The sequence below is a fragment of the Lissotriton vulgaris genome, chromosome 4_1 (genome assembly GCF_964263255.1).
Source record: "Lissotriton vulgaris chromosome 4_1, aLisVul1.2, whole genome shotgun sequence".
Classification (NCBI taxonomy): domain Eukaryota; kingdom Metazoa; phylum Chordata; class Amphibia; order Caudata; family Salamandridae; genus Lissotriton; species Lissotriton vulgaris.
Window position 1 is genome coordinate 724,539,031 of NC_141691.1, and position 26,877 is coordinate 724,565,907.

At 45.7% G+C, this 26,877-nt stretch overlaps 1 protein-coding gene across 1 annotated transcript in view; it reads right to left on the bottom strand.

Moving 5' to 3' along the window:
- Window positions 1-26,877, bottom strand: part of RIOK1 (RIO kinase 1) — a 238,552-nt gene that overhangs the window by 166,195 nt on the left and 45,480 nt on the right. Inside the window, exons 2-3 of the mRNA XM_086965018.1 lie at window positions 7,280-7,463; window positions 6,542-6,632 (exon numbers count right to left, since the gene is read on the bottom strand). Of these exons, the coding sequence (XP_086821144.1) occupies window positions 6,542-6,632; window positions 7,280-7,463 (275 nt within the window). The remainder of the gene's footprint in view (window positions 1-6,541; window positions 6,633-7,279; window positions 7,464-26,877) is intronic.

Consider the following 26,877-nt stretch of genomic DNA (forward strand, 5'->3'; position numbering starts at 1 on the left):
TCCCAATTTTGAGGGATGTTAATGAACGTGTATTAGAAATATCCACAGCCTTAAGGACAGATCGTCAAGAAGTACCTCCTGAGGGGGCACAAGTAGCAAGACCAGCAAATATTCCTTATAATCTAACACTGATATCTTGGAATATTGCTGGTCTGATGAAAAATCTTTGTGACCCCGATTGCTCCAACTACATAGATTCCAGTGATATCTGTCTCCTTCAGGAAACATGGGCCCTGGAATTACCGCATAGAGTGGGCTTTAGGACCTTTAACATAGAAGCAGTACCATCTGCCAGAGGTAGGCTGTCCGGGGGGCTTACAATATGGGTAAAAGTGTCCTTGGAAGCTAGCATCACACCATTAAATATTGACTCAGTGGATATACTGGGGCTGGAAGTCAAAATGAAGAATGGTAGGTGCATCCTTCTATTTAATGTATATAACCAACCATGTGGGTTATCAAAGGAGTCCCCTATCTTGGAGAAACTAGATAATTTTTTAACGAACTGTATAGACACACCAAGCATAATTATTGGCGGAGACCTGAATTGCAACTTCGAGCCAATCTTAGGGTTTGGTGATGTTTTGGAGATGAGGATAGGGCTAATAATATTCCACCCTTATCTTATACGGAGGGATGCGTTGTACGACCCTAGCAGTCCAAATCATGAGATTATCAACAGTACCTGGTCTGAGGGCCTGCAATGGCCGTCTCCCCTCCGATTCCCCAAAGGCTGCAACCTGTGTTAAAAATAATTCCCAAAGCCGTATTGATTATATATTAGTATCCTTTGATGTCTGACCCTACTTGACAGACCTCGAAATCATGCCCAGATTTGAAAGTGACCATCGTCCACTACATTTAACAATAGACCATCGGATATTCCCTGGCGTAGTGAAGGAGTATTATCCTGTGGGCAATAGTATTAATGATGCACCATTAATGAGCAACAATAGGCGCTCACTTAAATGGGCTAGCATATTGGGTAATGGAGAAGCTTTATCAAGTATTTATTTGCTCTTTGCTGACACATTTGTTAGTTATCTGAGTCAACCTGTAGGAGGTAACGACTTCATTGACTTGCATACTGGGTTTTTTTCATCATTAGTACCCTACGTGTCAAAAATGCCCCAAAAAAAGCGGCTAAAAAAAATCAGCTCTGTGGGTGCTCAACTCTGGTATAATAAATATTGTCGCTTGAGCAAGGCCCTACTCCTAGAGGCAATTAAAAACAAGACACCAGATGCGATTAGGGCATCAAGGAAGGAATATAGGAGGATTCAGGCAATCGCTAGAACAAGTTGGGTTGAGGACTGTTGGGAGAACATGCTATTGGCGGCTAAGTGCAAGGATAATGTGGGATTTTGGAAATTAGTCGCAAATGGGAAACTTGGAGGTAAAACACCTGACGACGTGTTCATTGACGAACAGACATGGGTTAACCACTTTACCCACTTATATGAAGCCCCAAAAAACTTGGAGGTAACTACAGAGGACTTCCCATGGCTTGTAGCTTGTACTGATACCATAGTTTTTTGCCTAGAAGAAACTGAGCTTGCTATTAGCTCAGTTAAAAATGGCAAAGCACCGGGCCTCGATAAGATACCCGGTGATTTGTACAAACACGAGATTAGAGTCTGGGCACCATACATTAATCAGCTTTTTAACATCTTAGTTACTGATGCAAATTTACCTGTTAGATGGAGGGGAGCAGAGATTATTTTAATTTTCAAAAAGGGCGATAGAAACGATCCGTCCAACTATCGTCCAATCTGGTTAATCGACATTTTACAAAAGATATTTTCTATGCACCTTTTATCACGCATGAATTCCTGGATGGATGAGAATGCTATTCTCACAAAGGTTCAGGCAGGTTTCAGGAGCAACATAAGTACAATTGAGCAAGTTTTCAGATTTTGTTGCCTTTGTTGGAAATATGTTTTTTTACGGAAGGGGCACATTTATGTAGCTTTTGTTGACCTTAGGGCAGCTTTTGATTTAGTTTTACGTGATCGTTTATGGAACTGTTTGCATATGTTGGGGTTACCGACTTGCCTACTTCAACAGATCAAAAGACTGTATGATAAGAACTATACCAGAGTGAGTTGGGGTCTAAACGGGGAGTTAACTAAACCAGTCCCAATTAAGCGGGGAGTCCGCCAAGGGTGTGTGCTGGGTCCCACGCTTTTCTCTTGATTTGTTAACGACATCCCAGCTCACCTAGAAGAGTGTAATAACGATTCACCTAAACTGAATGGAGAGAGGGTACCCGCACTCCTATTTGCGGACGATACAATCCTGATCTCGCAAACGCCCATTGGTCTGCAAACCCTTTTAAATTCTTTCCAACATTAATGTAATAAGAAAGGTCTAGAAATAAACTCAAAGAAGACCAAATGTATGGCCCTTAATCCCCACAAATACTTTAAGAGTAATTTCTTTCTAAATAGCCAAAAACTGGAACTTGTGTCTAATTTTTCTTATTTGGGAGTTTCCTTAGATTCCAAAAACTCATGGAAAAGACAAATTGAAAAAAGCAAAACCATTTTCACTCAGAACACCTTACCTATTTTAAAGAGACATGGGGCGAGTCTTAGCAAATCAATATCACCAGCACTTGAAGTGTTCAAATTTAAGGCCCAGTCTGCTGCTCTATATGGCGCAGAAATCTGGGGCCCGAATGTGGGAATCTTTTTGTGAAAAATGAAGATAATTTTTACAGAAGTACTTTAAGACTACCCAAACGTACCGCACTTTTACCCTTATCCTTAGACCTTTGTATAAAACGCACTGACCATCTAGCAATATTACGCCCTCTTTCCTATTGGGTGAGACTCTGGTGTACACCTGAGCTCGCAGTTTATAGAGATGGTCTTTCAGAACTGACGAGCCTGGACGTTTATAATTCCAATCCCTGGCTGAAACATGTCCAAACCTGGCTTTGCAGAATAGGGCTGTCTCATTTTTGGGAAGACCCATCGTGTTTGACACGAAGCTGCAAACAACATGTAAAGGTAAAATTTTGGGCCTATATAACATGCAATCTCCCAAACGATCTCACATGTGGATCCATTACAAATAGTTTTCTCGCATTTAGGACTGCCCTCAATTCGAGGACTTTTTAGATGAGGTCCGACCACCGTTGGCGAAAATTCTATACCTGAAATTCAGGTATGGGATACTTAAATCAAACGTAATGCTAGCTAGATGGTCAATGCCAATGGGGCCAGTGAAAAGCCCAAAATGTGTGTGTTGCCAATCCAATTCTAGAGAGGATGTCAATCACATCCTGTTTTTTTTGTACTGCATATGATCTGGCAAGGAAACAATGGATAAAGCCTTTGTGTAATGCCTTGGGTATACGATCGTATGTTGATGCACATAGGATTATCAAAACAGATACTAGACAACTTGTTGTGTTCTGTGTCAGTAGATTTTTATTGTCAGTCAGTTTTGCCCGTAAGAGATTGGGCTTGGACTTATAAATAACTTGGCCCTGTGTATTTATTATGTATCTGTCAGGGTTGTTCTGATTGTTATTGATTGTACATTGATGAGATGCCCCAGTAGATTAATATCTTTCGGAACTGTACATAACAGCTTTTTAAACCAATATTTTTATGTGCCTTTTTAAATAACTTATGAATTTTATTGTACCTCCTGCAAACCCCATTGGTTACCTTGTAATTAATCTGTTTTTCACCATTGTAACGTGTTTTTTTCTGTCTGTATGTATCTTTTATGGCCACAATGTGCCGAAACAAAGATTAAATAAATAAAATAAATAAATGTAAACTATTTTCATAATTTAAGCCATTAAGTTCTGACACTGATATTTTCATTATTAATGTTGATTCATTTTGGTTCTAGTTCATCTAATGACTGACAACTGTAATGCTGAGAAATATATAACATTGAACTGTCAGATGTAGTCAGCTGTTGCATACTTTGTATTTTTAGAATTGATGGCATGTATATGCTCTTCTACGTACCTTCTAAAAGGGCATCACGCTACTTCTCACATATATTTTATAACAAATACGTTAATAGTGTTTTTACTGGTGCAATTTAAAAAAGTCAGAAGAGATGCTTTGATTTATTTGGCACAGATACTACAACACTTCAAAACTCCTTTGGGTTGGTCTGTCTGGTTGTAGAGTGGCATCCTACGTGGCTTGGAAAAGTGGTGCTTTCCAGCCTAAAATCTTTCACCGGATCATCTTTAAGCTTTTAATACAGTAGACTTGAGAATCTGAGAATTGCTTTGAAATGCTCCACCTTTTAAATAGATGTTCAACAACACAGTCAAGAGTAGATGGCACATGCAATTGCACCCCTACCCATAGTTTGAATTGCCCTTAACTGTGACTAATGGCTGGAAATCTAGGTAAGGTCAAGGTCAAAGATGGAAGATGCATCCCTGAGAACTTTAGGATGAAGTTAAACTTCATAAAAGGCAACAGATTGGATAGCCCAAGCCTCCACTTGTGCCTCTCTAGAATGGTCTTTTAGGGGACTCTGCACACTGGTGCAGAGCTGCATTAGCCCAAGGCGGACTTGTCCTGGCTGCTGTATGCTTGAAGGACTGTCAACGTTATTTGTTAAGGAAAAAATGTGTTCCTGTGATCTAAGTGAGACAAGGAGCTGTGCTGCCAGTGGTCGAGAGGAGCTGGCCCCGATTGCCCAGGTAAACTTTCAAAAGGACAAGATAAGTCAATGTGTGGGCCGTCAAAACAGATTGAGCAACCCAGGCTCCTCAACACGCTTCCTCAGCTGGCCAAAACTCAAAGACAAAACATGCCTGTAGTCAAGGACCAGAAGAGACTCTTAGCCACCACCCAACTGTGGAGACACTGCACCATTCCTGACCCAACCAGTACTCTTAAGTATACACAGCTGCCTCTATCTGCAAATATACAGGACACAAAGGAGCTCTTTCCTATCCTTCTGTGCCAGCAGGGCTGTGCTGTAATGGCTTCTGCCGGTCTTTCTGATTCATGAACCGCTTTAAAAATGTTCTAGTTACTACTTACCAGAAATATCAGAGTTTAAACATGTAGTACAACCATGACCTAAAATCTAGTTTGCAGTTGAAACTAGCTGATCCCTTAAATCTAGCCAGTGCGTATTCACTGGAATGCTGAACAGCTTGTTCTGAGATACAGGCCCTTACAGTTTGGTCTCTCAGGGATCATCAGAGTAAGATTGCACCAAGTACTGCCTCTGGCCCCATATCATACTTTGAAGACCTGCAAGGCCACTTGGTTCTTCTATAAGCGGTGTCAGTTTAAATGTGTCCCATTTGGACATTAATTACCAGATATTAGTTAGGCCTTAAACTAGAAACCAAGATTATGGCTAACCTAAAATGTACTATTTACTTTTGAATTGGGTGAACCATTTATTTTTGGGTTAGCCTATTTCTGACCATTTTAGTTGAAACTCACATATTATTGCCTCTGCTACTTTGAAATATTTTTGTCAGGCATCTGCAGCCCACTGACAAAGTTCTCACAAAACCCATCTCACAGTATAATGTTGCCATACAGCGGTTATCTAAAAACCTAGTATGTAACCACTACAACATGCCTTCTAGTTGTCTGTATACCTAGCTTATTCAGGGGTTTCTAACTTATCTGTTAATAAAAGTCCTTTACCATGGAGTTTTAAGAAAGGACTAAAATATGAGTTTATTGTGTGCTTTTCAGTGTCATGCAGTACCTTAGTCCATAGATGTTACCATCTCCGACAGTGAGCCTTACACACATGGCTTTAGTACACACACACACCAACACCCGCACCCACACCCATAGAGTCAAGTGCCCAAAGCGTTATCCAATTGGAGTGCTATAATATAGGCTTCCCTGCAACATCAGACCACATATAATATAGCCCAAAAACAACTGACTGGCCCACGCCTCTAACCAGATCTCATCAACAAATTTCCTGTGCTGGTTGGAAGCCAGTTTCAAGCTGAATTAGAATTTTGCTTTGAGGTAATTTCCACATTCTCTATCACATACCCCATAAATATGTGTATGCTGTCATTATTTGTTAATAGTTTACCTCAGCGTAGACGTTTTCACTCTATTTGATATGAAAAACTCCTCTTCATCTTATCTTGCACTCCTCATTGGCCTTAAAAGACTGTCAAGTGTTACTTCAACTACTATTTTCTTTCCACCTCCATGAACATATAGAGGATGTGTATATGCGGAAACTGACGCTGCTCCCTAACATATGCAACTATAATTACATTGAAAATTAAGAAAAGTCAATGGAGGAAAATAGCTCTCTCCAAAAGACAACACTTCAAGTTACAATCAACTTTTAGCACAGAGGGTGTTCTCAAAATAAAAGAAGTAGATGAGACTAAAATACATATTTTCTGGACTCTTGAAAGTTCATGAAGAGAAGATTTTTATTACATTTAAGAGGTACATAGCATTATTTTGCTTTTATGTTAAGTTGTTTTTTCTAAATTATACACAACTTTTTATGTTTGAGAGTAGTGGAAAAACCTGTAAGCATAGCAACTCACCAAGATTGATTTTATGTTCAAATTTTCTCAGAGCCTTGTCAGTTGGCGTGTAAACTTTAGACGAGTTGCTAGAAAGAGACTGCTTGTTCTCCTGTAAAGAAAATTAGAAAAAAACACCTTCAATGCATCAGGGAATCAACACAACATTACAGATCATTTTCAACAGATTCAAATTGTAGCAAAATTAAGGTTAATTCAAACCACCACGAGAAATCTACTGGAGACCGGTTTAAATCTGGGGATGTTTAAGTGGAGGGTGCACAATGCAATGCTACTTGGAGCCATCTCCTCTCAAAATTGTAAACTTGAACTAGCATACATCTTTTCCTACTTTTGCACTAGGGTGTCTGCTGTTGCTTTTTGCAAGGATTAAAGAGAAGGTTGAAAACAGAGCTATATTTGAACCTGTCCCTATTTTGAATGTGTTTGCGAGGCGACAGTCATACAGTTTTTTAATGGAAGATGTACTGTAGAAAATACAGAAAGCATGTTAAATAATAACCAGCAACCTCAAACATGTTTGATTATCCATGGATTAAAAGGTACACATAGTGCACAATGAGGCATCTCGGGGGACCTAGTAAATTTAAATAGGCAGTCAAATGATTGCAGACCCTAATGATAAGACGTGTTTAGAAAACATGGTTGTATGTGATTTTTACATACCCAACATGACATAACATGCATACTGGGCTCTCTCCTACGAAACAGAAATCCAAAGCCTTTTTATCAATGTACCTGCGGATTACTTCTTCTGGTAGTCGTAAGACGTTTGGTAAGATCTCCACCTAAACCATCCCAATCCCAATCATCATCTTCATAGTCTGCATCATCTCCATCACTTTCATCGCTGATGTTACCACCCTGAGAATGGGTGTAATGTGGCTTTACAAATGCAGTCTGAACTTCCTGCACATGCTCACTTTAAGAAAAAAAAAAGAAAGCATTAGCAAACATTTTATACAGAACATTTTTAATCTTGGCGAAGAATCACACTACGATATTCAGATGTGGTCTTAGTGAAGACCTGCAGTAATCCAGACAGAGAGAAAAGAGAAATACTTTTTAGGCTGTCAATATTTTAGTGCTGCGGAAAACAAAGAGTTTGTTGCAACCTAGCAGCACATTATAAAGCGGCAATTTCCTAATCCTGACAATCTTCCTTGATATTTGGGGGAGTTCCATAACTATTACAAGATTTCTAACAAAGACCCTCAGAATGTGTGTTGTTTCGTTTTGCAGCATTCAAGCTATCCATAATCTTCATATTGCCTGTTCCACCAAATGTGATATAAAATCTCATATTGACAAGCCACTCTTGAAATCTGCGGAAGGTGTTTTGACAAGGTCTAGTAGTATTATAACAACATATTAAAAAACATCAAGCCCATGGTCTGGTTCTGATTTATTGACTAAGTGTCAAACAGAGAAAATGTAATTGATATATATATTTAAAAAAATAACTCACTAGTAGAAAGAAAAACATTCACAGTGTTCGAAAACACTCTTCACAGATGCTTTAAGGATGGCATCTAGATATATGTAACTTCATGCCGGCATTAATGTTAGATGGGACAATGTATATTCTAACTCAACCCAAAAGCCCTCATCAAAGCCCGTGTAAGCCTGGGCCTCACCAAATGAGTAAAAGGACCTATCCACGATGCTGGACAATACAGACAGCCAGGAGAACTTTCAAATTCGTCCTGAGGAGTAATCACCAAATTATTTGGACCATCAAGCGCACTGCTCTGGTTGACCACACAGATGCCAGCACAACAAGAAGTAAAGAAATCTTTACCATTGTTAAGGACTTCACCTCACCAGCAGCCGCCTCCAACTCCATCATGTCCTCACAGGATCTCTGCAACAACGGCCTTCAAAATTTCAGCAACGACATCACTGCCATTTACAGCAAATTTAATCCACAACCAGACATCACAGACCTCGTCAAATGCCTCCAAATCTTATCAAAAGAACCATGGCAAACACATGGCTCACCCTCACCCTAGAAGAAACTTCCGCCACCGTGAAGTCTGTCCACCCTGGAGCCTTATTAGACCTTGCCCCACCACGCCTACTCCAGAGGACTGCAATGCATCAGCACAATGCTCTCCACCACTTCTGGATGCCTCAATCTCTCCAACAACCTTTCCAGATGCCTAGAAACATGCAACTGACCATTGCTGAAGAACCCGTTTACAGACCCTCCAAAGCCTGCCAACTAAAGACAGATCTCCCTGCTACCATTCCAAGCCAATATCTTAGAACAAATAATCAACAGAATCCTCATCAAATACTTCAGTGACCACCAGCTCTCAACACCACTTAGTCTTATTTTCAAACCCGAACCACAGCACCGCCCTCCAAGGGCACACACTCTGATGGATTTGCTCCTTCTGGCTGGAAGGATCCAGTCAGTCAGCCTGACACTGTACACCTCGGACACCTGCAAAGTTCTGCAAGGATCCTCTCTGAGCCAGACCCTCCTCAAGGCATACATGATCCCTATTGCCAACATCATCTGCTCGCACAACATAAATGTTTTTGCCTAAGCTGATGACAAAAAACGCATTCTCTCCCTCGCGGACAAGACACTCCGATCAAGTTCAATGCTTGCATGACTGAAATCGTCCACTGGATGAAGACCAACTGTCTGAAGATGAAGACCAACAAGACCAAAATTGCGTTCTTTGGGAAGAAGAGCACTTAAATGTGGAATCAACCTAGTGGCCAACAGAGCCAATACATACAGCCATCCCTATCTCCCATTCCAAGAACAGAATGGGGGTTGGGAACACACTGCCTCACAGTCCCAGCACAGTTCGCCCCTTTGCATCCTGGTAAATGCAGTACACAGTTCAAACTCACTTCAAAAATAGCTGGAGTTTTTCACCAAAGTTGGTGCAGACATTCCTGTATATCTCTAGACACGTGTTTCTGGGTTGAGCCCTTCATCAGTAGAGAGCAGCAGTTTTAGAGAGCAAAGACAAATCATCTGGGGTTGATGGAAACACGTGTTTCAGTAGGTTTTATTTACTGCTTGTGAGCACTATTTTCTTCATCACTTTCTCCTAGCTGCTGTTACAGGAACAACAAACTCTCTGCTTCAGCAAACCAGAGTCTAAGTGTTTGTATTGGCTCAGCGTGGCACCTGATCGTGGACATCAAGCTTTATCTTTTAAATATGCTCCCTCCATGCTCCACACTGGGAGCCTCGTTTTATGCTTCCACAGATTATTTTTAGGTCTCGCATAGGCAGCGTATGCGCTGTCTCTACGAGGCATCAAGTAATCAGTATTACCACCGAAACTCCACCCATTGCATTTGTCTTTGTTTTGTTGCTTGCCATTGGAGGAATCTGGCATGGCTGTTCTCATCTTGCTCATTGTTGGCTTGTGATCCGATACATCACTTCCTTTTTCTTCGGTTTCTGGAGGAAGCAGCATCGACCAACTACAGTTAACTTGCTGTCTTTTTATTTAGGGACTACTTTTTTTCTTTGCTGCTCACATGTCCACATCTGGCAGCTTCCTGCACTTACCGGACCCTGTTTAATTATTTATGTAAATCACGCTTAAATGATGCAGGCAACACCGAGGTTCAATCCCTGCGTTCCTGCTCCAAAGTCAGCAGCGTTATTTGTTGAGCGACCTCCTCACACCGTTTGTTGGTTTCAGATGGTACATTTGTCCATCGCAACCGTGTTTTTTAAAATTGCATCTGTCTCCCCCTCCAAGTGTATTATTTTTTTAATTTGTCTCGCCCCACCCCCACTTCGAGATCGCTGTTAATTTTTTTATAATTTAATTTAAGAAAGTCTGCAGCGCGCGCAGCCTGCCATCTGTTTTGGGTCAGGTTACAAATGCTTTCACTTTCGCTGCTATTATTATAAAGAGCATAGTATTGTTTTTTGTGACGCTACTTCGTATGTTGTCATTTGCAAATTGCATATGATAAATAGTTACCTCACTATTTTCCTTAGGACTTGTGACCTGAATATACTACAAAGGGAATTTAAGATGTTGTGAACATCATTTCATTCATATCAATTGTGCTTAATGCCTTATCTGGATTGATTCATTAAATGTGAGGTGTTGTAACACAGTATTTTAGAACATGATTAATTTGAGATCGTGCTGCTTGGGTGTATCCTCTCCTGCCGCCGTTCTTGCCTCAACAACAGAGCACTGCTGAGGGCGAGCCCTGCTGTTTACAATCCGCCTGCAAGCGCCAGCTCCGCTGCGTCACTTCTGCCCGGCCGGGCCTCGCTGTAGATCTGGGGCTTTGCTCGCAGGAGGAGAGTGGCCGCCGCGGGCGGTAAATACAGGTAGGCGGCGAGGGTTGTGCGGTCTCTGTGGGGCACGACAGACCTGAGGCGGGCACAGGATTGGAAGGGCCCTGCCCATGGGCAGTTTTGGGAGGTTCAGGCGCTCCGGTACCACCCAGCCCCGCACAGCCCCTCTTCCTTAAATCCACGGATAAGGTCCGCCTGGGGGCCACTGTTGTTCTTCAGGCCTGCCCTGCCACTGAGTCGCCCCTGCTTAAGCTGGCCTCACCATGGCGATACCCGGGAGCCAGGCACCATGCTCTAGCAGGGGAGGCGGGGAAGTTTGAGTACCAAGCACGGGTTCGAGCTCTTTCTGGCAGTAGAGACAGATCCAGGGGGCTGTGCAAACGTCCAACTCAACCCCGGTTAGCGTATAGCATGACACTATGCGAATTAGCAGGCGCTGTCACCATCCCTGAAACGGTTGCTTCTCGACCACTTTCACTCTTGAGTTATTTTGGTACCATAAACATGAGCGGGTGTAACCTGGACCATCGAGTGTGAGACTCATGTCTTCGGTCTAAACGTGTCAAATACGTCATACAGCGTTGTTTTTAATATAATATCATGTGATCCATTTCGGTTACATTATGCAGTATTATGAGAGCTGCTAAAACCATACTGTATCACAATGAGATCCCCTATGGATTGTACTTGCCATCACAAGTAGTGCCCATGTTCCAATGCAAAGCTTTGGTGCGCTTTCAGGTTCCTTACTGGAGCACTTGTGTGAAGTGCGAATACACATACAGCTGGTGCTGAGTGCCCTCCTAAAAACAGCTAAAAATATTTATGGCCCTCGTGCCCCACGGAACTAGGTGTCCATACTTGGAACAACTGCTATTGTTTTAAAAATGTCAACACTTTATTTCAGATAAAGTCGAAGTGCACAACCTGAGTCCCCCCCACCTCTATCTAGAGTTCATTCACCACTTCCTGCACAAACGACCTATCCCTCTCTATCTTGCTTCTTATCTATTCTGTGCAGCTCTCACCCCATCTATTCACCATGCCACAAAATTCCACCTCACAAATACACTGCACACCACACAATTCCACCCCATTCAATTTCACAACAAACAATTGCAATCCAACCCACATAAATCCACTCCAAATCACATACATCTACTCCAAACAAAAACACATGAGCAAAAGACGGTCATTACCATCTCCAATAACTCTAACTCTTGAAAATGCAAGAACTATTGCATTGCAAATGCTTGTTTTTATTAGTTACCTTTGCTTAAAGCATGCCGACCCCTCCTACAACACTGCTTGTCCGCCCCAGCACCCCTCCAAAATTGCTTTTTTAGTCTAATTTTAATTATCAGCTTCTCAGTGGTTCACAATATGCGTGTCCCCAGTGAGCCGTAAAAAGTAGCCAGGGATACCGTACCAAGCACATTGTTTGAGAAACAACAGATATGCTATGTCACGTAAACAAACCAAATCTGCAGTACGACGCTTCCTCCCCGCTCAATGGCAGACCGCCTCACTACATGCTTCATCATTTTTAGGTTCCGCCTGGCGTTACTGCACAAGCAGTTTGCGCAGGCGAAATCTAATGTTTACTATATGGGCTATAGGAACGTCCCCCGGCTCCCATTGGCTAGCTCCATAAATGGAGGCTAGCCATTGGAAGCCGGATCTGTCCGTCAAGGCCGGACCAGATTCGGGGGCGTTCCCGCGATTTTTTTGCTCTCCGCCTCTGCGATGTCGTCATCGCGGCGGTGGGCGGAGTTTCGTTTTTTTTTTTATACGTTTGTATTCGTCATTCCATGCCGACCACGGCCGGCGGAAGAAGTCCAGGTGAGTGTTTTTTTTAATTCTTTTCTTCCCGCCCCCCCCCCTCCCGCTGTCCGTGTGTCCGTTCCGCCCCCCTCCCCGTGTGCCCGTTCCCGCCCCCCTCCCCCCCTCCCCTTTCACTCTCCACAACTCGATATTCGTTCGCGGAGAGCAGTCTAGCACTGGTCGTGACCCCAGGCGTGCGTCCATCCCACTGTGGTTTCTTCCCCTCAGTAAAACCCCCCTCCTGAATTCTCTGGCCCGGGCCGTGTTGACACAGCCTGGCTCCTCTCGGTGGGGGCCCTGGGCAGTGCCTGGAGAGGGCCCCGTGCCCGTCTCCCGCCTGAAGCGGAGTGCTCTGGGCTGCAAAACGCACGGACAGGCTTGGCATCTCCTTCCGGCGCGGCGCTTCGAGACTGGACATGCTCGACACTAAGCGCTATGCCAGCAAACATGCGTGCTCAACCCTATGGTAGTTAAACTGGGCTTGTTGTAATATTAATCCAGCATACTACTAACAATTCTAAATCACGCTAGTGATTAATTGTTAATATTAACGCCAACAATATTAATGTTAATAACGAAAAGGATAATGAACTGAAGCTTTGATGAAAAGTTTACATGCGATTTGTGGAGAGCCTTGTTTTTCCCTCACACACTTCACGCACTCCAGGTGAGTGCTGTTTTATTTTTCTTGCGCCCGTTCCCGCCCCCCCTCCCGCTGTCCGTTTGCCCGTTCCCGCCCCCCCCGCTGTCCGTGTGCCGCCCGCACTATGCTGCAACCTCCCACGCCACTGCCCTCCGTCCACCGGAGACATGTTTCCGACGGTATGTCTGCAAACCACGGAGTCATGGGGGGGGGGGGGGGGCACTGAATGTGAATGAGTTAGCTGGCTCATAAATGGTGTGCGGGGTGTTGGTCATGAGGTGAATCGATATGTATGGGTCATTTGTATAGAATGAGGTTGTGGTTGCAACCAGTGGCATTCCTAACTTTATCAACGTTTTTCAGGTAACGTGAGCTTGGCCCACTCCTTCCCTTAGAGCTCACGTGCTGTGGAGTAGCAACTAATGAAGAGGTCCAATTGGACAATCCGAATTCTCCAGAACCGCTCCTACAGCGAGCAGTGCTCCAAGCCAACCTTCAGCACTACTTTGTATTATTAAGTCAAGTTCGGGTGTTCAATGTGTTGTGTGAGTAGCTGTGTGTCGGTGTGCTGTTTCCCGCTGTGTCGGTGGAGCTGGTCACATCTGCTCCCACTGCAGGACTGCGCTTGGAGTGTTCGCCTCTTGACTCGTAGTAAACCTGTTGAACAAAGCCCGCACGAGCCAGCACGAGCCAACACGAGGCTGGTCCGGTGCTTGGCCTTCCGCTGGTTGTCTCTCCTCCGTCTTTGGTGGGAGATCTCGCCTGCAATGTGGGACTGGTTACTCAGTAGGAAGAAGGTATTTTGGTTTGTTGCTTTGAGAAACATCAGGCTTATTTTTACAAGCATCCAGGCAGAGGACTTTTTTTCCACAGATGAGGCCACCTGGGCCTCGCCCAGGCAGGCAGCACTCCCACCAGTATTTTTAGGTTTTGTCATGACAGTAGCTATCTGAAGACCGATATTTACCAATTCTTTAATACATACATACACACATAGTGCCGGTGTTTGCTCTGCCCTGAACAGTATTTCTCTCACCCCATGCTATTTTCTTATTTGTATAGTATTCAGCCTTCTATGGAATGATTGCATTGCAGCGCATGAAGGAATATTTTATATCTCAAAAGAACTCTGAAATCATGGCACATTAAATTATATATTCCGTAGATGCATCGTATATAAAAATCGGTTAGTTCGTTTTTTCCTGTGCATTAGGCGCTCTTAATGTTTTAGCCGGCACTCAAAATGTAAACCAAACATTCTGGCTTTGCCAAGGCTTCTTTTGTCTTTGTCAACATGTGCACCGCCCTCTTGCCCGGCTCGAGCTGCGTACCTGCATGCACGCGCGGGGATAGTTAGTGACCGCTCGGGGGTCCTCTCCCTGTCCCTGTGAATCCGTCACTGCTGCGTCAGCGCCCAGGCGTGGGGTGATGCTGTTGCCAGGATACCTTTAAATCCAGGGCTGGTAAATCTGTGCAGCCTTCTCGACAGAGTGGAATTGATTAGAGGGTTTGAACTGTGACCTTTCTCCTCATTGACTGCACCATGACCACCTCTGCACAAGTCATTCAGCAGGAACTTGAGGCGCAAGAATGAGCATGGTTAAACCTGAATATGGGATAAATGTCATTATGGGTGCATGGTGTACAATTAAAAATATGGAATATGGTCTCTTTTTTGAACCAGCTCATTTGTGGTATGATAACTGAGGTGAAATAGTCTTGCAAAACAGGGTTCCCATGATGCTTTGAGATGTTTGATAAACTTACGTTGTCGTCTTAGACACACCATGGCTCCAGGGTGTGTGTGTATGTGACGGCTCCAGGGTGTGTGTGTATGTGACTGCTCCAGTGTGTGTGTGTATGTGACTGCTCCAGTGTGTGTGTGTGTGTGTATGTGACTGCTCCAGTGTGTGTGTGTGTGTGTATGTGACTGCTCCAGTATGTGTATGTGACTGCTCCAGTGTGTGTGTGCGTGTGTGACTGCTTCAGGGTGTGTGTGTGTGTGTGACTGCTCCAGGGTGTGTGTGTATGTGACTGCCCCAGAGTGTGTGTGTATGTGACTGCTCCAGAGTGTGAGTGTGTGTGTGACTGCTCCAGAGTGTTTGTGTGTGTGTGACTGCTCCAGAGTGTGTGTGTGTGTGACTGCTCCAGTGTGTGTGTGTGTGTGTGTGTGTGTGTGTGACTGCTCCAGTGTGTGTGTGTGTGTGTGTGTGTGTGTGTGTGTGTGTGTGTGTGTGTGTGTGTGTGTGTGTGTGTGTGTGTGTGTGTGTGTGTGTGTGTGTGTGTGTGTGTGTGTGTGTGTGTGTGTGTGTGTGTGTGTGTGTGTGTGTGTGTGTGTGTGTGTGTGTGTGTGTGTGTGTGTGTGTGTGTGTGTGTGTGTGTGTGTGTGTGTGTGTGTGTGTGTGTGTGTGTGTGTGTGTGTGTGTGTGTGTGTGTGTGTGACTGCTCCAGTGTGTGTGTGACTGCTCCAGTGTGTGTGTGTATGTGACTGCTCTGGGTGTGTGTGTGTGTGTGGGGGGGGCTCTGGGTGTGTGTGTGTGTGTGTGGGGCTGTGTGTGTGGGGCTCTGTGTGTGGGGGTGTTCTGGGTGTGTGTGTGTGGGGGGCTCTCTTCTGCCCTCACTCTCCCCTTGCTCTGCCTTTCCCTCTCTTTCTTCTCCTCGCACCCTGACCAGCTCAACCTCCTCCATTCGCCGTCCCTCCTGCCCGCTCACCGTTGTCCTCACACACCCCTCTCCATTTAGGATGCCCCCTCCTTTCCTTTCTCCCTCCCATCCTCTCATATCCTCCATTGATACATTGTACTCGCCCTATCTTTCTTTTGCTTTCCTCTTCCAAATCTACCTCTTGTTTTTAAAATGTATATTGCCTGTCCACCTCCTGCCCCTTTCCTGTACCCCCCTAACTATTGCCCTCTCTCCCTTTCGTTTTCACCCTTCCAGACTCTCTTCCCCCGTTCTCTCTCTGTCACCCATTTCTCTCTCTGTCACCCATTTCTCTGTCTGCCCCCATTTCTCTCTCCTATTTCCGATTTCTCTCTCCATGTACCCCCCTTTCTCTCTCTCTCTCTCCCCCCTTCTCTCTCTCTCTCTCTCCCCCCTTCTCTCTCTCTCCTCCCCTTCTCTCTATCTCATGCTCCTGTGACCCATGGCGTTGGCTGCAGGTGGGTTGGCACAACTCCTGTCAGAGAAGTGTCTCAATCCTGCTGTGGATTAGGGGCACGTGCCCCTGCTTGGTCCATGGTGAGGTGCTTTTTACACAGAAAAAGGTGTCTCTGTTAAACCGTAGTTTGAGAGTATTTTTAGTTATTGTGTTTTCTTATTGTACAAAATGAATCATGGTGGAACCGGGAATCTTATGCCAGAGCATCCCGGAAAACCCAAAAAGTGAAAGTGAAAAATACATTTTGGAGAAAAATCACGTGATGTCACAGAAATCGCTTCATCTCTTAGTGGTGTTTAATGTAGGTGCATTTACAAACCCCAGCCCTCACATAAGGTGTCTGAAATGACTCAGACCTGGCAGATTCTCTTGATGCCCATGAGCAACAGTAAAGAGCATGTTCACCGCTGAAGAGAGTGACCACTTCACCATTCATCCCTTTGTGCCTGCAGACAGAGCTGAATACTTCACCTTTCACCACTTTGCATCTGCAAAACAGAGCTGACCACTTCACCAGCTGAGCATCATTTGCACAAGCGTCATTGACACCCCATACTACCGATTTTTTTATTACATATGGTACCCACAATCACTTCAAGTACGTATGTTGTGATCGGTAGTCTCTGTCACCTGCTATACATTCCACCATACAGTTTAAGATTCTTTTTTGTATTTGTATTCATCCATTTACACCCTTTTACGTTAAAATAGCTATAGCTTTACTGTATAGTTGCTATAAAAGCTTATAATATGGTATAGTGTGCACTTTAAAAAAAAAATCACTCCACTGCAAACAAAAAAGCATGAATAAAAAACATTGCCATTTACAATGCCAGTAGCTTCAACTCCAACAAATGTGAGACCTATTGCAATGTAAATAACAATGCCATTTATTTATAAGTAAAAAAAAAAAAAAAAAGGAATGTCATGAGCAATGCCAATAGCTCTAACTTTTCCAAACGCGAAACCATTGCATTGTAAATGCTTGTTTGTTTTATTACTTGCTTTTGCTATACACAACAAACACGATTTGCAGTGGGCGGGACTTTAAGCTGATTCACTGCGCAAGTGTGAATCCCAGTCGTGATGTTACTACACATAATGCAACGTAGACATGATGTTCCACCGTGAAAAGGTAGTTGTAATCCTTGATGGAGGTGTATGCATCCCTGCTTTTCTCGAGTGCCAAACTTCTGTAATGTATTAATCAGGCCAACTTTGTGCACGTGGTCAAGGCTAAACAAGTGTGTTTTCTCTGCATTTCCACTGTGAAAGGTTAGCTGTAATCCTTCATGGCGATGTATGCATCCCTGCTTCGCTCGAGTACAAAAGTTCTGTTACGTATTAATCAGCCTAACTTCGTGTGCGTGGTCACGGCTAAGCAACTATGTTTTCTCTGCATTTCCACCGTGTGAAGTTAGATGTAATCCTTGATGGAGGTATGCATCTCTGCTTTTCTCAAGTGAAAAACCTGATGTAGTGTATGTGATGAGGAGGTGCTCTCTCATCATTCTTACATTGAGCCGGGAGGCTTGGAGAAGGAGTGGTCGCGGACATGTTCTGATTTTTTTGTGTGTGTGTTTTTTACACTAAGATCACTGCCCAGCCTCACAAGCTCTCAGGGACCACATGGTGCCTATTGATAACCTGATCCAGACGGGAGCTTTGTCTGGGCAGCCCTCACATGAATCAGTGCAGCAGCACCTTTTCAGTCAGCAGTAAGCTAAACTTGTTAAGGTTGGCAGGTCTGGTATTATGGAACTGCAGGCTCACGCCTGAACAAGGGCTGCATAGGTATACAAGGAACTATCTCAGAGAGGCATTATCAACATAACTGTTATGGTTAGCTCTTTGTGCCACTGGGCATGCTCCAATGGGAAGAGACCTCACCAAGATGGCTTCTCGATTCCCTCCTGAAAGAGTTATTTTTCAGAGCTTCATTACTTTGCAATTGATACTAATCAACCCTTCAAGCTGCTGCTGCACCTGCAGCCTTGCTTTGTCTAGTTTGATTTTTATAATAGCAAAGGATTCACGTGTGTTTGCGTAATATCAAGAGCTGCAGTAGTGTTAGGTGCGGCATCAAATAAAACCACTGCAGTTTTAGAAAACAGAACAGAACTTCTACTACAGACCCTCATAAGGTTAGCAAATGCTAGCTAATGTACAATAATTAACTAACATAATTGCAGAACTTTAATTCCCAGAATGTGTTGCAGGCGGGATGGACACTTTTTCACTTTTTTCTGGACTACAGCATTACTAGCGGGGCACAAATCTCAGCATACGTGTTACTACTGCCATATCAAGTAAGTGGTCTCGGTGAGACTGTATGCAGGTGAATAGTTACTGTGAAAATGGTCTCCAGTTTTCGCGCTTGGAAAGAGCATGCATGAAGATTGGTATCTGTGTGTCGCAACATAAACAAATCTGGCTACAAAGCGTTAATTCCACATACTATTGGCATGCGTACACCAGTGAAAAGAAAAATGTTAGCAGATTCATTTTCCACACGTGCCAAAAAGTAGATATTATTAAAAACATGCAGAGTCGTAGACTTATTGTAAGAGATAAGAGCATTTGCTTTACTTTTCATCAAAAGGCTGTTGTGCATCATTTTGTATGATCTTCAGAATTCTGAGAAAACGGAATACTTGCCAAATTATGTTGTAGGACACTGTTATATAAACTGTATAGAACTTTGCAGGAGAGGACTTTAAGAAAATCAGCTCTTTGCATCATATGTTTTAACAAATAAATATATTCTCAACGGTTCACACATATTTGATAGCAGATGTAGTTTTTCTCCTTGTCTCTCAACCTTACTATAAAAGCGTCCCACTTTTTCATCCTTCACCAACCCCCACCAATTTGAGTGTTTCCTCTAGACCCATAACCTGGCAACATCTTAAAGGCTCTCCAGCCTGTGCTCTCGGTCCACTTGTGAAAAATGAAAGTTTTGGACAGTCAGGAATGTTAACTTAAACAGATACATTAGAAAACAAAACTGTCAACTGCCTCACCCCCTCTAAACTCGCAAACACACTGACCCCTGTCATCTCTCACACTTCCTATCTCCGCTTTATACAGCCTGCTCACAAATACTAAGCACAGTTTCTATCAGAACCTTATCTGGAACGCTGGGAGACCCCGTGTAGCATTGGCAAAACTCTATGTGCCCACTGAGGCTGGGGGACTTGCGGTCCTCAGCTTGGAACTCTAATATCTGGCAGCACAGCTACAGTGGGTGTCGAGCTGACTGAGTGGGAAGAACTTGGATGATACTGCCACAGACGCCACCGTTTGGACCCACACACAAATCTGCACATTGTTTCACCCCCTGACCAAGGTGCCATGCCCGTCGCAATTACACGTGGCAGTGGCTCGCAGGTGCTTCCTGCGTAGTCTGAAACTGACCCGAGAGGTGAAACCCTATGCTCCGGCGCTCCCCCTATTGGGCACCCCCAGGATGGGTGGAGTGGCGACGTCGGCTATGCTGGAGGGATGGACGGAAGCCGGAATGGAAACAATGGGTGATCTTTATGCGGATGGGGCCCTGCTTCGTTTTGGGGGGCTGGCTGAGGGCACAGGTCTACCGGCCGGACAATTTCCCCACCCGCGTCAATATTACGCACGTTCACGGACCCCTGGGGTGACATCTGAGGAGTTACAAACACATCATCTCATACAATACCTCCATGTCATGGGTAACGGCTCCCATGTCATTCACTGGCTAGCACAAGCACTCTTGATGCACACGCAACGCTCCACACAGCCATTGCAAGACAAGTGGGCGGTGTTACGGGGGGAGGGGATGGACGGACAAGGAGTGGGCGATTGTGTTGGCTACTCCTGTTCATATCCCACGCAACTCCCGTTTAAAAATTATACAATTTTATATTTTGCACCACGCATATCTATCGCCGGACAAGATCAACAAATATTTCTCGACCACCGCTGCTGGGGGCCCCCGTGGCTCCCAGGTTGGCGCGGACCTTTTACATATGCTCTGGGAATGCCCCATTATCCTAACTAACTGGAATACGGTAACAACCCTACTGACACAAAGCTCTGGCGATGGTTTATCGCATACATGGGAAGCCTGCTTCCTAGGGTTGTATAGGAGGACTAAACTGAACAAAGTCCCACCTAGGTTCTGGGACCTAGGACTTATCACGGCTAAGCTCCTGCTCACCAAGCGCTGGAAAAAGAGTGAACCCCCACACATTAAATACTGGTACACTTCCTTTACTAACTGGGCGTGAGCAGAAAGTATCACATTACACCGGGAGGAAACAGCGGGCTTGAGGAAGTTCCCCATTGCGCAACTCTGAGATGATACCCTGAAATCTTTCCAACAGGCAAGTTTGGATCAGGGAGTCACCTAGCTGCGGCCCTCTCTGAGCCAGCCTAGATCGGCAGGTGCGGCGGAGCGCCCCGTTCCCGCCCCGTCACTGCCTCACTCTGGGTAGCACACTAGAGGCGTCGCGTGTCTATGCCGAGGGGCGCTGCTGTGGAGGCACGTTTCACTATCTACCTGACACCCACGTACTCCTAACGTTAACACCCTGGTGCCTGCCGGATGCCGCTGGGCCGATTTCCCCCCCTCCCCTAGGCGGGGCCTGTACCCCACGGAGCACCTGACACCTATTGTCTTGCTCTCGGGCCCGAACACTTGCCTTCACGGCCGCCCATTGACACCCCTCATGACACTACAGACCTCTTAACCCATCCTGTTTTACTCATACCATTCTTTTTATTTTCAATCTTCCCCCTCATCCCTTCATAGCGTTGTGGTCTTTATCCCTTCTCCCTGTTTGGTCCAGTTCCGTTTTCTCCCCTAACGGTTTCGTTAAGATGTTACGGTGGTTCTCTCCACTGACACGCCTGTATATATTGCATTGGTTGATAGTCTCCACCTGACACTCAGTACTCCTGACTACACACTGCATCGAGTGACATACCACTCACTGCCTCTTGTGAAGGACACAGGGAAGCTGCGGAATTACTGGGACATGCCACCTCCCGCCAAATCTCACCTCACAAAACCCTAGGCTGCATCACTCTGGATGCAGAGCGACATCACACCCATTACGGCCCTATTAACTACCCATATTGTCCGGTTAATTCTACTGAATGATTTGTGATGCATAATGATTATCTTGCTATGCGTTATCATTGTACTGTATTGTCGCTATGTCACCATGCAGCATATGTGTGTTATTTCCTCTTAAGCATCACATACTTGTGTATTGATTATCAATGTAAAAAAAAAATATATATATATTTTAAAAAAAACTAAGCACAGTTTCTATACCGTGCCTTTTCAAAGTATCCGTCCCTCAATCCCACGCTCTCCTACTCTTCTTGGGGGTGTCGTCTGCATACACAGGCCCTTCCCCTTTATGCATCTGTAGCCTGCTCTCACCTTCTTTCTCTCCTTTTCACACACTCTTTCTTTTCCTCTGTCGGGAGGTCATGCACCACTTCCAGCACAAACTACCTATACCCCTCACTTCGCCTTCTATCTATTCTTTGCAGCTCTCACCCTTATCTATTAATAATGCCACATAATTCTGCTACACAATTCCACCCCACACAATTCCAATACTACCAACATCATTTCACTGCACACCACATAGACCCACTACACTCCAAACAAAAACACATAGGTAAAAGACATTGTCATTTACAACCCCAATAGCTCCAACTCTTCCAAATCCAAGACCTACTGCATTGCAAATGCTTGTTCTCTAATGCTGATGATTTGGAATCTGAAAGTGCACTGGAGCCTGCTAACCAGACCCCAGTGCTCTCTCCCTAAAATATGCTGCATGTGAATTGGTAACCCCAACTGGCGGCAAGGACTTTAACCCCCCCCCTTCTCATAAGTCCCTGGTAAGTGGTACCATCGGCGTGGGGGTTAAAAGGTGTCACCAGGGCATGCAACACTGATTGTACCATCCTGAGTGACCCAATTAAAAAGATGACAGCAGTCCTGCCACTCCAGACTGCATGAGCAGTGCAGACTGCTCAAATTCGACTTTGAACTCACCATGAGTGGCAGTCACAGCACTATTTTTAATATATATCAGTCAGCCCTAAGGATGGCCTCCTGAGCCCAGGACACAGGATGCACTATGGTAACGGTGTGGACATACAAGTGCCTACTTCCATCGGGGGCTACTAGAAGTGAACAGGGGGCAATTGAATAACATGGGGTGGCACCTGGGCACTCCCAGGTTATCAGCTCCATTATGGTCACGTTGAAAAGTGTCATGTTTGGTATTAAACAACTTGTCTCATCAAACCAAATGTTTCCCCACAGTCTGATTTAAGGTGACATGCAACCAGGTGTCTACCTTAGAGGTTGGCAACCCGGTTGTACCAGCCTTCCCTGTGCCTTGGCTGACAGCCTGCAACTGCTGCTGCAAGACTGCAATCTGACCCCCTGCCAGTAGGTGTGAACTCCCTCAGGAGTCAGAACCAAAGGCTGCCTAGGAGGGAGGTGTCACTTCCCTCCCAGACAGGATAGCTAGTGAAGTGGCATATCAAAGACTGGGGTTCAAATCAAATCTCTCAACGCCTCTGATATGCAAGTAGGCTTCCTCCCAAAGGAGGAAAAAGCCAACCCTCTCCCCAGGCACATTTACAAACCAGGCAGGTGGGAAAATTACAAGGTCAGAGCCCGTAAATCCCCAGAAGGCTAGCCACACCCCTAAGGTGGGCTACCTTGTCTGTAGAGCCAAAGAAGGACTATACCGTTTTTTAAAGTGGCAGAATTAGGGCTTCTGAATAGGAAAGGTGACAAACTTCCCCAGTAGTCACCTCAGGGGCAGATTAGCTGCTAGGGCTAGTAGCCCCTGGGTTACTAGCTCCCACGCACCTAACACCCCTAAATGTAGGATTTGAGGGGCTCCCCTGGCAACAGAACCTCAGATCTGATCGACCTGCGACAAAAGAAGAGACCTGAATCTGTGACTTCAGGACATGCACAAAGAAAAGGCATCAAAGACTGAATCTGCGGCAAGCATCCTGCAACTGCACGACTGCAACTCATCCTAGAGCAGAGACATGTTCCAAAGTAAAGAGGAACCACTCTACAAACCAAAAACAACTCCAGGACTCCTTTCGACTAGATGTATTAGTCTCCTGCAGTCAAGAACTTCACTCCCTGATCGAAAGAATTACTAGCAATTGGGCCCGCCGATGGAATCACCCAAACGTAAACGGTCTAGTGATTTTGGGAAACACAGCCCTGACCTCCAGCAAGATTCATACGGCTACCGTTGCCCCCCAGACTTCAGGATGTCGAAGTGACTGAAGGATGAGCTTGCCCCTGCTTGTTGGTGGCCAGCCAGGCTACCACCACCTTTGTTCGATGTTGTACCTGGAGGGAACCATACAGCATCTTCAACCCAATGCCTCCATGGCCCTGTTGTCGAGAGTTTGCATCCCCTTCCTTACCAGCACAACAGAAGCGGTAGAGTCAGCAACCGCAGCTTCCACTTTTCAGCACCAGGACTACTTTGCACCTGGGCCCTACAGGCCAGGTAAAAATCAACTGACTGTTCGAGCTTGGCCCTGGGACCCACCTCACAGTCAGATCCAGTGGTTTCCACTGAACTCGATCTGCAAGTGACAGTTTGCAACTAGGTCATTTCCCCATAGACCGCAACATTAAAGTTTTGCAGGAGTGAAATGCAACGATTTATTTTTCCTTTAAAAATCTATAACTCTGGTTATACTCATCTGATTGCATTAATTTTGGAGTCTAAATGTATTTCAACATCTGCTTTATTTTTATGTCTCGTCTAAGCCATCCCGTAGGGATGGTGGGCGAGATTATAGTAAGGCTTTTGAAAAGTCTACCCAAAGTGCGGATTAGTTACAGTGCATGTGAGCCAGGCGCGTGCACATCGCCAGCTACATCGCACATTGCACACCCAAACCATTTGTCTGAGCCTCGGCATCAGACTTCAAAGGAAGCCGCTCCCCTGCACCGCCACCCAATGCCGCTCCCCCGCCCCACCACGCACATCACACCACAAATCCCTTGGCATTCAGGAGGATTTCTCTTGGCTAAGGATTGAGTGCTCTGTGATATTTATGACCATCTGGTGAACAGCGGGAAGACAGACGTCTGGTTAGACATGTGACATCACTTAGGCTCATCTGAGGCCCATCAGTCCCGTAATGAGCCACTAACATCCTTTTTGGTTCCTGCGCGTGGCCGTACGCTGTCCTCTCCAGGGCGACGCGGGAGTTCCCCGTCAGCACGGCGGTGCTCCCAGTCACATCAGTTCAGACATAATAACATCTGAGTCAACTAAAAAAGCTGGTCACCCGCTTCCTCTCACGACCCAACCGCAGCGCGCGCCTCAAGCCTTGCAGACCAGTCCCGTTTATTTCACACCATTGCCCCCTTCATTTCCTCGTATTTCAACTCTTTGAAGGGCCGTCGGTACATCAGAGGGTTTTAATCTGGCGTATAGCTTTAAAAATATCGAAGGGCATTTCGTAATTTCAGACATACAAAAAGGTTGGACTTGTGACTCCCAAAATCAACTTCCTGAGGCACTCTCTCTGCTGACTTGGTTTTACCGACTTCATTTAATAAGGAGCATCTAAAATACTTTGTTTCCCTCTTACTAGTTTTAAAAAGGTGCTGGGCCTGGGCTACTCCTCTTCAATATGGGTGGGCGGAGGGGGCAGGGCTCCAGGGGCATCAGTTTGCATCTCTTTTGTGCAATGGTGAATATCAAAAAGAAAACAAGCCTTCAAAAAGGCCGCTCTGCTGTGCTAACAAATCCCAGGGAGCTGCATCTCATCCACAGCGGTTGCTCCACTCACGCCTTGCTTCCTTCAGACGCTTCGCTTGAAGTCACCTGATTGCCCTGATTGCTGCCTGACTGTCCAGATTGAGCGCCTCGTGGTGCGCGCAGCGCTTGGTATCGTTAATGTAATTTGGTGCCTGCTTGACTTACTGCAGCGTTTGCATCGCGCCTAACATCATTATTTTGCACACGTAATTTGTGCTCATTGGCCTGCATTGCGGGAAGGTTTAAAGCGCCTGAACTGTGTTTGAGTTTTAATTGTACAGCATTTGGTGTACCTTGTCTCGCATTCCGGCTTTGCCCCAGTTTCGTTTCTGCTGCCGGGCGGCCATTTGGTGGAGTGTTTGTTGTCATTGTATCTGCCCGTGTCTCCTCCCAGCGCCCGCCTCCCAGCTGCCCCGCCCACGCTCCGCCCCCTCCACTCTCCATTTATGTCCAATGTCCCAACGCGCAGCGTCCACGCGCTACGTACACGCCGAAGGTGCGCCAAAGGTAAGCCCGTCTACGCCCGTCCGCGCCTGGACCGCACCCAGCGCCACACCCCCTGCCCCCCGTGCTGCCCAGCCCTCCCGCATTAGCTACGATGCCTCCACCCTCCTAGCCCTTAACCCCGGTCGCGCACCCAACTGCGTCCAAGCCGCTCCTGGACACACCCATGGACCTTTCTCCTGCTACTCCTGCAAATTCAGCGGCACCGACAACATCTCCGCTACGACCGCACCACAGACTCCCGACCCCAATCACCTACAATGCATCCTTCTCAACACCCGCTCGGTCCACAGACACGCCATCGAACGCTTCCTCCGCACCAGACATCACCATTGCCATCCCTGAAGACTATAAGATCACCCGCAAAGACCGTACCAGCCACACAGGAGGAGGAATCGCTATCGTCCATAAGAAATCAATCCGCATCTCAACCAGCTCAGACGTCAATCTCGCCAACTCCGAACACCTCCACTTCCAGATCCACATCGACCCCAAAACCACACTCAGAGGCACCCTCCTCTACAGACCACCAGGACCCCGCGCAAAATTCAGTGAAGACATCACAGACTTCATCACTCCACACGCGCTCCCCTCCAAAGACTACATCCTTCTGGGAGACCTCAACTTTCACCTTGAAAAGATCAACGACCGCAACACCACTACCCTCTTGGACAACCTCGCCAACCTCGGACTTAAACAACTAGTCACTTCCCCCACCCACATCGCAGGTCACACACTCGACCCCATCTTCACCTCCAGCAATCATGTCTCCTTCAGCCACACTACGGATCTCCTCTGGACTGACCACAGCTGCGTTCACTTCACCTACAACAGGCCGAAACCCACCAACCACTCCCAACCCACCCTGCAAAGAAACTGGAACAAAATCACCACGGACCAAATCTCCGCATCGCTCCTTCGAAACTCCCCAGCCCTCTCTTCTAACGCCAACGAAGCCGCCGCCAACCTCACCCTATGGTTATCCAACACCGCCGACACCTTAGCTCCACTGAAAAAACGTCAAAGCAAACCGGGCAGCAAGAAAGCCTCATGGTTCAACGATGATCTCAAGAAGTCCAAGAAACT